This window comes from Empidonax traillii, unplaced genomic scaffold (assembly GCF_003031625.1).
Source record: "Empidonax traillii isolate 1590-97213 ecotype Southwest subspecies unplaced genomic scaffold, ASM303162v1 scaffold438:size550143, whole genome shotgun sequence".
NCBI classification, from domain to species: Eukaryota; Metazoa; Chordata; class Aves; order Passeriformes; family Tyrannidae; genus Empidonax; species Empidonax traillii.
This window is the reverse complement of record NW_020955631.1, coordinates 373,521-385,342: the sequence shown is the minus strand read 5'-3', so window position 1 is coordinate 385,342 and position 11,822 is coordinate 373,521. Positions and strand designations below refer to the sequence as shown.

The window sequence follows — 11,822 nt, the reverse complement described above, 5'->3', positions numbered from 1 at the left end:
AGGCAGAGCAGATATGGAGGGGCTTCTCTCAGTCGAGCAAGATATTTCAGTTAATTCTTTAGGCCTTGCTCTCGTTTCACACTACCTTTGCACCACAAGTATTTTTGGTCATAGCAGTCATGGGTAGATCCCAAAACACTTGAGGATAACATTTACAAAATGCATTATAGCTTGACTGTGACTGAATCAGTTTCAAACACTACTAAATGACTTTTGAGGCCACTAGAGGTCAGCACTAGTCATTAAATTAATGCCTCGGAGAAATCGTATTTCCGATTCTTCGAAGGGAGTGGTGATTTTTGAAAAGATACACTTTTAGCTATGCTTGTTTTGCAAGTGTGTGTCAGCTCACACTGCCAGCGCTTCAATATGGCTGGAAGCAAACCCCTTCTCCTCTATGCTGTGCTTCCCCAGCACTCTGAGCCAACAGTCACACGTGGTACCTTTCAAGCTGTATCTGTCCTCGGATGCCATAGTGCTGACTACAATCAGGGGGAAAAGGCAGTATTGAGCCCTGTCCTAGCAAAGGCTTCCCGCTAGCATAAACAACCCAAACTAGTTGACACTACACTCCCATGAGACCCCACATGGAATCACAGAATCAGCCTGGTTGGAAAAAACCTCCAAGATCATCAAGCCCAACCCTCAATCCAACACCGCCGTGGTTACTAGACCAGGGCACTCAGTGCCACATCCAGTTTCCTCTTAAAAACCTCCAGGGACGGTGAATCCACCGCCTCCCTGGAGTACTGCATTTAGCTCTGGGAACGCCAACATAAGGACATGAACCTGCAGGAGCAACTCCAGAGGAGGGACACAAAGATGGTCAGAGGACTGGAGGACCTCTCCTATGGAGACAGAGTAAGAGAGTGAGCCTGGAGAAGAGAAGGCTCTGGGGAGACCTTATAGCACCTTTCAGTGCCTAAAGCAAGACAGCTGGAGAGGAACTTATCACAAGGGCATGTAGTGATAGGACAAGGGCTAATGGCTTTAGTCTAAAAGAGGGTATGTTTAGATTAGGCATTAGGAAGAAATTCTGTACTGTGAGGATAGTGAGGAACTGAAATAGGTTCCTCAGAGAAGTTGTGGATGCTCCATCCCTAGAAGTGTTCGAGGCCAGGCTGGATGGGGCTTTAAGCAACATGGTCTAATGGAAGGTATCCCTGCTCGTCATGGGGGGATTGGAACTAGATGATATTTAAGGTCCCTTCCAACTCTAACCATCCTACAATCCTATGACAATCATCTTGCACTGCTTTAAGGACTGTCTCAAAAGTGCAGCAGGGGGAAATTAGGCCCAAAGACAGGCACTTGAAACCAGGGTTAACTCATTATGCTTTTCCACCTTGTGCTTCAGAAAGATGCTTTCCTTCTATTGCAACTCCTAACTGTGTTTTCCATCATCACTGTCTGGGCTTCTGCAAACACAGACACTGTTGACAAAATTTTAATATAGCTACTATAGATGGGCAATTTAATACAGAATTTTCTTTGCCATAAAGAAAATAATGTTGCCTGGATAAGCAGTGTGATCATCATGTTTTTAAACAACCTTTAAAAAATCTTTATCTTTGTGGAAACCTGCTAAATTATGCAAATGAGTTGGCAATCATAATGCAACAAATGCCTGTGAATTATTATCATGCTGCAATCTGTGCTTTCAGCATACATCACCATCTCCTTTAGCACAGTAGCTGACTAGGTATCAATACACAAAGTTCATTCTCAGTGTAATAGAAACACCTCTTTTATCAAAACTTTCATGTTGAGTCCCTTTGTGTCACTTTTCTTCCACTGAGTACATCAGAGTTGCAAAAAAGAAGCCTGAACACACTGTTCAGAATTATTATATCTATACTAGAAGATTTTTGTTAGGGTTTTCTAACTGTCTGTATATATGCACGTATACAGAAGACTTATTTTCCCTCTGTTTTTTGTTTATTTGTTTTTCACGTTTAAGAAAACTGGCTCTGAAATACCATCCTGACAAGAATCCAGACAATCCAGAGGCTGCAGAAAAATTTAAAGAGATCAACAATGCTCATGCGACCCTGACTGATCTGTCCAAGCGAAACATATATGACAAATATGGATCATTAGGGCTCTATGTGGCAGAACAGTTTGGTGAGGAAAATGTCAACACCTACTTCATGCTCTCAAGTTGGTGGGCAAAGGTAATCTGTTATTTTTTGTTGGAAATCAAATGTTGCAATGCACATCGACAATTACATGCACAAGGAATCCATTGAAAAACATGGTTTCTCTACAGGTGTAACAAATTATAGGATCTGACTCTAAACTGCTACTAAAAATTTAAAAAAGCAACAACATTATCTGGAAAATCAACAGAGGCAAAATATAATGTAAGCTTAGACTAGTGCTAATATAGAAAGTTTTTGTTTTACTTGGTGAATAGTTACAGTACATGTTTTGTAACACTTCTAAACATTCATTAGATTTGAATTTACTGCTCCAGTATAATTTTGACTTTCTTTTCAGTAATGACTAAATAAAAATGACTCATTATCCAAAAACAAGAAGTCCCATTTATGTGATAACCAGTTAATAAATTATTACCCTACAAATTTAACTGTCCTATTTGCTACATATAGCACACAACATAAGTAAGCAATAATAATACATAACACTGTGATTATGGCATCATCTATGTGTCCTAGTGAGAGAAAAGAACTAGAAGAAAAGCTTAGAAGAATGGAATGGAGGAAGAGAGTAGGAAATGAAAAGAATAATATAACAAAACCTTGCATATTGCTCAAGGTAAAACACATCATGGGTTGTTCTAGTCATAAAGGAATTGGGTTCACTTGGTCTCTTATCTTACTGACGTCCTCTGATGTTTGTATATATCAAAGTCAAGTGTTTCTGCAAATATTGAAATGTTACAGATATGCAACAAAATGAATTGCAAATGGGCAAAATCCATACTGTCCCCACCTGTTTGCAGCAGCAGAAGCATGGGAAACTAAAGACTGTAATGGAATGCATAGGCAAATTATCTGTACTGTTTGAAGCAAGCACACCATGAGTTCTTTTATCTGAGAACTGTGGAACACAGATTCCCGTGTTCAGCATGGATCAGGCCAATGCTGCACTGCTCTGCAGTCCCCTTTCAAAATGGGAAGTCACTTGGGCACTTTGTGGGCCTGAGAAGCCATAATTTGTCTGCTGAATTAGGATAAAATGGAAGCTGTTCAAATGCAGTGAATGAAACCAGTGAATAAAATATTGGTATTTAAATTAAACTTAAAAAGGCACAGTTGCCCCCTCAGAGATGGGCTGGAGGCTGCCTGCTTGCAGCTGCTGTAGCTGACCCCTGCTGCAGGCTGGACACCGCATTGTAGCTGCTGAACGGATCATTCCCCCTTTTTTTGGTGCCCACCATCTCCTGCAGCCTCTCTGTCACAGTTTAGGTGCCAGGAAGCATTGCCTTAGCACTGAGAGAGCAGCAGTGTTGAGTCCTTTAACAGTCTTGGTAAAAAAGATTTTCTTCACTGTTTGCTGCGCTTCTTTTAGCTTTTATTTGCTCTTTTACTTACTGATCTTTAATGGAGATTTTACGAAGGATAAAATCCTCTGGGGTTAGAAAATCAGAAACAGAAATAACAACTGTGACTTTGACTCATATGGAGAGCAGTGGAGAGTACAGAGAGAAGTTAGTAAATCCCTAACAGCTAAAGGAGGAAGAGGAGCATTGTTTCAAGCAAGTTGTTTCACAGAGGTGAGACAAGATATGCTGAATAGCAAAAGTAATCACTGATTCGTGGGTTTTATGAATTTTGTACAAAAAAATCCAAAAGATGTACATAGACTCATTGGAGGATTTGAAGATTGTCACTCTCCCTCAACCCATAATCTTGCCACTTCCAAAGCATAAAGAGGCAACCAAATGTGGTGAGTTTTTTAAAATTATAATACTATTTAAGTCTGAGGCATCATCTACAGGTAACCACTGAACCCCTAATTTTCTCCATTCTGGTAGAAGACAATAGGGATCACAGCCTTCCCTTGTTATCTGCCTTTTCAACTGCAAACATTCCCTTTCCCCAGTGCACTCATAAAATCTGACAATTGTGAAGGGGTTTATCATCAGCAGAAAGGAAACCCAATGGAAAGGAGAAATGCAAAATGAAGATTACTTTTTTTTCAGAGTGCCAGACTTCTTAGCAGGTATAATAAAGTAGGAGCATACAGACATGGGTAAGGGGCAATTGAACTACTTCTTCACTGGCAGGCACAGGGCTTGTTCATTTAACTATGTTAGCAAAAACCAATTCTCCCTCTACCATGAAGACAACTTATTGATCACATCAATAAAATGATTCTTGATTTACCACCTGTGATAATACAGGCACATGAAATCTTGAAATACTGAAGTTATCATTAATAAATTCAAGATTTTTTCCCCCTCTGTATACTTTTTTATGTCTTTTTTTCATTCTATACATAGTTGTGATTTATTCTCCATTATGGCATAAATGATAAACAGTCAGATAACTTATTTTAGGGATTACGGCATTTAGAACAGTTTTAGGTGTCTTTTGGAAGGAAAACATTTCCCAAAAAAAAGTCAGTGTCCTTTTTATGTGAGACCACTCTAGATACATGCCTATTAATATTAGGCATATAAATAGTCTTGTTACCTTCAAAGATGCTCCAGTCGGCCCCCACTAATGTTGTCTGAGACATGCATACATCACAATGTTATTTACATAGCTCCACTGTCAAAGTTTGACAATATCCTGACATTTGTGCTTATTTTCTCCCTCAACAGCATGTTGCCTTATGAATATAATGAATAGTCATTAAAGAGCAGACTGTATAAACATAATGCTAAAGCCTGGCTATACCTCCAACCCATATATACCTGGTGGCTACAAAGCTCTGCTGCATTTACTTACACATTTACAGAAGCATAGGATGGTTTGGTTTGGAAGGGACCTTAAAGATCAGGAAGACCTTTCAACTTCCCTTTGACTATGTGGAGAGCCCATAGGGGCTGCAGTCCTAATTCGGTTGCTTTAGTTCAGTGCCCAAAGTTATGTGGGATGCCTCTGGGTCTTTGCTTCTTTTTCTCTCAGCTTTGTTATTGACAAGAATCTGACAGTAAATAAGTGTTTGCAAAAATGATCTTGGGCAAATGAGTCATTTTAAAGATGGAAATGAGTCATTTTAAGGTGCGTGGGGTTTTGCATACTGCCTGGAGGGTTTTTCTGAGGGCCATCAGCTGAAGACAGTCTTTCAAAAGCTGAGCATGTGGGGGGCCTGTTGGTTGCTGTCTTCTTTGTGGATGTGGTCCTGAGTGACAAGTGAGGAGGCCTTTGGAATATCCGGCCCTTGCTCAGGCACTGGGCCAGTGGCTGGACTCCTGAGTGTCAAGCACTTGCGAATCAGAGTTCCTCTGATGATCTGCCTTTATCTGTAAGAGGCTGCCATGAGTCTGAGCAAGGTCATTGCTGACAGGTTTTCCATCCTGCTGTGTTTAACCCAGGGCCTGTTTGCAGTCTGTGGCTTGCTGACGGGCTGCTACCTCTGCTGCTGCCTCTGCTGCTGCTTCAACTGCTGCTGTGGAAAGTGTAAACCCAAGGCACCCGAGGGGGAACAGCAGGAGTTTTGTGTGTCTCCAGAAGATTTGGAAGAGCAAATTAAGAACGACATGGAAAGAGGTGTGTATCGTAGGGGCTTACTGTGTGGCAAAGCTGTTCAAAACAATCCTTAAAGCCTGCAATCCAGATGTTCTGCTCACAGTGCCAAGGCTGCTTCCAGACTTCAGTGGAGATGTGCCAATTCACTCTAGCTAAGACCATGACCCAGTGAACTTCCCAAGTTATGTATTAATTCAAAAATAAAATTATGGCACTAACAGCTAAATATCTACTATATCTCTTATGAGAAGCCTAAACATTAAAAGTCTCAGGGCTTCTCTTAAGAGGCAATGTTCACTCTGTAGCCCCCATGCTCACGTTGCTTCATATCCTAGATGCTGTACTCACACATTAGGCTCTGCTGGAGTGGTGCTTGTCATATCTGATTGGCCTGAATAAGCTGTCATTGGGGTTTTATTTGTGTAAAATTTATCCCTGCCTATGATGGACTAACTGTACCCATTCAAGAAAAGGCTTCAAGAAAAGATGCAATGTTTCCAACAGTGTAGTTTCACAGTAACCCAAGAGAGTTCGCATAGGAGCCGGTGTAGTCCTGCCCCTCTCCCATCCAGCTCTCAAGCTGCTCACTCTCTTCTGCACTGGCAGTAGCAATTCTGCTACTTTACTAGGCTCCACTTGTATAAAATCCTGGTGAGAACTAATCCTCTCAAAAACATGTATAGTTCCTGGCTCATTTAATTCTCTGCTGTGCTCCATGGTGGGGCAGGCCAAGCACCAGCTCAGGAGCAAGAGTACCCAGTCAGGAACATGGGCCTGGGGAAGTGGGAAGACCTTCACAACAGGTTACCCTCTTTTCTTGGTTTTGCTGCATTCCCTCAGCTGCATATTCAGGTTTTGGCTACGTCAAGGAATGATGGTGGTGATTTTCTGATTGGCACTAGTGTGGGTTGCATACTTTGAAAAAACAGCCCTGTCCTAATCTGCTGAAGAGAGGCAAAGTTTTGCCTTCACCTTTAGGGGTAGCAGAAACATCTCAGACTGGTTAGATATGTACAGGGTGAGACATACAATGATTCCTTCTCCAGCAATATGAAGCCAAGGTACCAGGGGAAGACCTACGATACTTTTCAGTTGCAAATTTTTATAAACTAAAGATACTAGGATTATGCCTTTTTATGAGGAAGGACCTAAGCAGTCAGCTCACTCTTTCTCTCTTCCATTGTTTTAGAAGATTAGATGTTATATTCTTATGTTTATTATGCTTAAATTAGCACTGCCAGATTGCAAATGTCATGTTCCCTTAGCAGGAAGACATTTTCCCCCCCCCAACTTTTCACACAAATTTACCCTTCCATAAATATGTAACAAAACACTTGTAGTAGTTGAAACAAATGCTATTTTTATAACTGTTATGCCAATGTGTGGTGGCGTTTTTAAGTTGGTTTTGCCTGTAGGCATATCAAGGTAAATACAGTCAGCTTAAAAATTGATCATACTTGATCAGTCTCTGCAAAGGCAATAAAAACTGTTAGTGAAAACTTTATAACCACAATGCATTATTTGAGACTAATCTAATAAATTCTATGACTTTTGGCACTTGAAAAGTACAAATCTAAAACTGGTTTTGCTCTTCATGAGTCTGTGATGCCAAAGCCAAGTTTGAAGTACGAAGATGGGACTTTGAAGATTTAGGATGTTTAAATTCTGCCTTTCTTTTTGTTTCTAATTTGGCAGGTATTTATCTCAAAATCTAGCACAAAAGTCCCCAGTGGCAGAAAAAAATTTGCTGCTTCCTTCTGGCACCAGAAGGTATTGGTATTCTTTAATTTTAGGCCACCTTGGCATCCCTTTACTCCCACCAAGTCTCACTGAGATACCAATTTAAAAAAATAATTTAAAATGTTTAGTGAAGTACCAGTCTGAAAATTTAACATGACGTGGAACTGTGGTTTTTTAAGTACTTTGAAAACAATAATAAATATATATATGTATATATATTTAATATTATATATTTCTTCAGAAAGAGCAAAACTAGATCTTTGCACCTTTTCTACTCTTCTCTTCTCTGTCTTGCTACATTTTCCTCCCAATCAAAATCAGCATGCCTCAGTAAAGTAGAATTCTCTTTATTTAAAAATTTCTAGAAGAGAGCAGTGTATTAGGAATAAAAATAAAATCTTTATGACAAGGGTAAGACGAACATCATTTCTCCAGCTGAAAGGAAAACAGATACTGCATTTAGAAAAAACCTGAATGACAACCAGATCAAAATGCACTTCCTCCCCCCTTCCTCCCTCCCCACCCCACCCCACCACTTTAGGGATGCTGGTCAGAAAGATGCAGCTGATTTTTAGAATGGAAAGGACTGTGCTTTTCCACCAGATACTTTCAAATGCTGGTCCATATAAATTAATGCTCATGCCTCCCTTTAGGTAAATAATAGAAATGCTCCTATATGTAATTCAGAAACAAACTGTAATCACTCCTGCAGCAGATTTCATTTTGGAAGAGGAGATCCTATTAGGATCCAAATTCTTTGCATGCCCTCTGCCCACAGACTGAGCATTCTTGCCAGTAATTAATTTCTTAGCTTCCTGCTGTCCCCAGCATTTATATTATCGCTAACCAGAACTTTTTGCTAAGGTCAAAATGCTCCAGCTAAGGTTTTCAAGCTAAGTTCCTCCATCTAAGGCCACACTTAAAATTACCCAAATATTTTGCAGTCAGTCACTGCTTTTCCGAGGAGCACCACAGACGTCAATAAAACACCACCATTCCTGATGCTAAAACCCTCAGAGAGAGAGTCCCTGGCAGCTGTAGCTGTGCCAGGGGAGCTGCCTGGTGCCAGTCGTGCTGCGTGAACAAGGCCATATGTTGTGGGAGTTGAGATTTAGACTTCAACTATTGAATCGACACGACAGTAATAATTTTCAGTCCCTCACATTCGTCATTCCTCAAAAGTGAGCTTTTACACAGCTGACTTCATTCCTCAAATTAACATACCGTAAAACATAATTATTAGTGGGGGAAAAAAAAAAAAAAGGATACGTGGCCAAAAATCAGTGACCTATTCCCTAAAATGTAAAAGCAAAGTGAGTTGTCACTGAAATCAACACAATCATGTCGAAGGCATCAGTTCTATTGAAATGCTATTTCTCTAGAGAGAATTTCTAGGGGAATTCATACTCCTCTTGATGAAGGCTTTAGTCAAATATTTTAATGAAAAATATATATATAGTTTTAATGCTCAGCTAGTACAATATTTCCCTTGAGAGATTAAGTTTAGAGCATGTATTTCCATAGGTAGCATGACCATCAGAACTAAAGAAAATTAGGGGTTTGCAAGGCCCTGGCATGTACTTAGCTTACAACGATTTCTATTGATTTGTACCAGAAAACTGTGACCTAATGTACAATGGAAAACCAAAAATTAAATGTTACATTTGGATTATTACATTTTAAACATGACATTTTTTAGGGTTTCAGATCAAACATGACATCAGAAAGGTGCAAGGTAGGGTAATCTGTGGTGTCATGCCATGATGTTACAGATGACCTGTGAAAATACACTGGCAGAGGAAAGTATCACTTGCTCATCTCCTGCACGGACACATACAGTAGTTCATCACTTTCACACACATATGGGGCAGGTTGACAGATTTTGCTTCCACTGAAGTTGATGGCAAAAATTTTGTTAACTTTTGTGGTCCCAGAGGAGGTGGCATTGGAATTTGGATTGCCTTTGTACTTCAGACTGTAATGATGCACTCAAAGTAGTTTGGCAGGTTTGTTCTCTCCTGTTTGGTTATCATTGTAAGAACAATGCAAGGCATTTTATAGAAAATGAATTCTGGGAGAGAGAGAAAAAAAGAAAAAGAATAAAAGAACCTGAATAACAAAATACTTTCCCAACTCAGAGCAGTAAGTTTTTATCACCTTATTGTCTCCTCCACGCTCCATATGATACAAATGTAGGCGAACAGTGAGCAGGAGCTATCTATAGAAAGCATTTTAAACTGTGAATTCTGCCTCACCTCCACTCTGCAGCTTGCCATTAGCAACTATATTTGTACAGTTTATTATCTGTAAAAAATTCCCCCCATCATAAATCTTAGAAAGGTGCAAGCAGCAAAATGCTTGGTGAGGGTGTCAGCTCAGAACTGTGTGCGGATCAGTGGGAGGCAACACGACAGATTTGCACTGGGTCCTGTTCTCCTGTTGCACACCTGGGTATCACAGCAAAATGTACTGCTAATCTCTGCCCTCCATCAACGATCTTCCAGCAAATGAACAACTTGGAGGCAGCAGAGGGTGGGAGGGAGTGCTGCTCAGAAATCTAGAAAATACACAGCAACTTAAAAATGGATTGGAACTGCCAAACTAATATGAGCCTGAGCTGAGCTCAAAGCATTAATTACTCATATACTTTTAGAAGTTATGAAACACGTCTGTCTTTGACCTTGTGTCTAAATATGGAATTGCCCATACAGAGAAGCTGCCTGGCATTTAATCATTCTTGCCTTTCACCTTGACAGAGTCAAAGTTGTCCTACCCCCACTGAGGGGAAGCCGTATGGCATGCAATTAGATTCTTACTCTGGGTTAAGTTACTCCTGTACATTACATCTTTTGCCCGTGATTCATCCCATCAACTGTCATGTAAACAGGAGGAAATGTCAGATGAGGTTTTTTTCTGAACATTAGGTCATTTGGAAAAAAAAAAAAGTCATAATTTTTATTCAATTACTGCGAAGGCTCTGTTAGCATCAAGATATAGATAGTCTAGAATTTTTCATGTGAAACCCTTCACTAAAATGTCTGAACCTTTAAAAGTCAGTCTCTGAGACCTGAGACCCTTCCTCCCCACCAAAAAATGTGGGTTGGAAAGGAGCCCAGGAGAAGGGCAACCAAACCTTGTTTATTATCAGAGGGAACACAACAGCCATCAAGGAACTGTGTAAAGACTTCACTTTCCTCCACTCAACTTTCTCCACTCTACAACAAATAATTTTTATAGATATATTGGAAAAGCAAACACAAAACTGCACAGAATGAGAAAGTACACAGTAGTAAGGATTTAGATAGTGATAATATGAGATTTTGGTAGTTCCAAACTCATTAAAATAGTAATTCCCAGAGTCCTATTGTGTATATATATTATATAAGACTTCAAATTCAATTTAACATTTTTATTTAACTAGATGGCTTTCAGGACATACGTAATTTCTTCCCTCTCAAGTGTATTACTGCTCACGTATTTTTTCCCTTTTAACTCTCTTCTTTCTTTACTGTTAACTTCAAGACACATTTCTGTCCCGTTCTCGCAAGCGCTGTCAAGGTTAGTGCTTGCTGACTCACAACAGCACTCATTATATTCAGACATTTGCAGGAACAAGCACTTGCTATTGGAACAGGCAGGAATCTTGAGCCTGCAATCTCTGCAACGCGCTGGGTCCGGCAAATGTCCGGTTTAACAGCAGCAGCAATAGTCACCCAGAGACCTGCTGTTGTGTGAGGACAAGGAGTAAGAGCTTTTGTAGACTCCGTGTGGGCATTGCCACCTCTTCAGTACCCACACAGCTGTCTGTGAAACCAAGATTAAGCTGTAACCAGAATGGCGGATGAAATGCTGTGGTGCTAACAAGAAATCTGACGTGGTAGCAAGTGGAGGGTTCTTACAGTGTTTTTTGTCCTCCTCCCCAATTTAGATGGAGAAACTCCTATCGTGCTTCAGCCGACTAATGTAACGGAGAAGACACAACTAATTGGGGACAGCCATCGGAGCTATCGCACAGACTCCTAGAGCAGAAGAGCACAGCCTGTTGGTGCTGCTCAGTGAGTCTCACAGAGAGAAAAAACACGTGAAAAGTTCTGCAGCCTGTCTTTGTAGTTGTCTTTAAGCTGATCAAGAGTAAACTGAGAGTTATTTCCTATCAAGGCAGAATCTTCCTCTAGGCCACTTCCAACAGGTTGATACCTGCACCGTGCATGGAGATACCTATGGCCAGTACAGAGCTCTACAGACCAGCATGTTGGTCTCTCACTGGCATCAAACTGCCAGCCTAAGCATGGTCTTTCCCTATAGTAATATTCCCTCTGGTATAGTTGTTCTTCTCCCTGCCCTCAGCTGTAGTTTCACCTCCCAGGCACAGTCCTCAGTCCCTTTCCAGACACACTGGCTCCACCTTTCCCTGTTCCA

The 11,822-nt window shown here is 40.6% G+C and overlaps 1 protein-coding gene across 1 annotated transcript in view; it reads left to right on the top strand.

Moving 5' to 3' along the window:
* The window catches only part of DNAJC5B (DnaJ heat shock protein family (Hsp40) member C5 beta), a 33,478-nt gene extending 22,052 nt beyond the window's left edge, over positions 1–11,426 (top strand). The window contains exons 2-4 of the mRNA XM_027894700.1: positions 1,961–2,174; positions 5,510–5,684; positions 11,332–11,426. Coding sequence (XP_027750501.1) covers positions 1,961–2,174; positions 5,510–5,684; positions 11,332–11,426 — 484 coding nt within the window. The remainder of the gene's footprint in view (positions 1–1,960; positions 2,175–5,509; positions 5,685–11,331) is intronic.
* Positions 11,427–11,822: the final 396 nt, after the last annotated feature.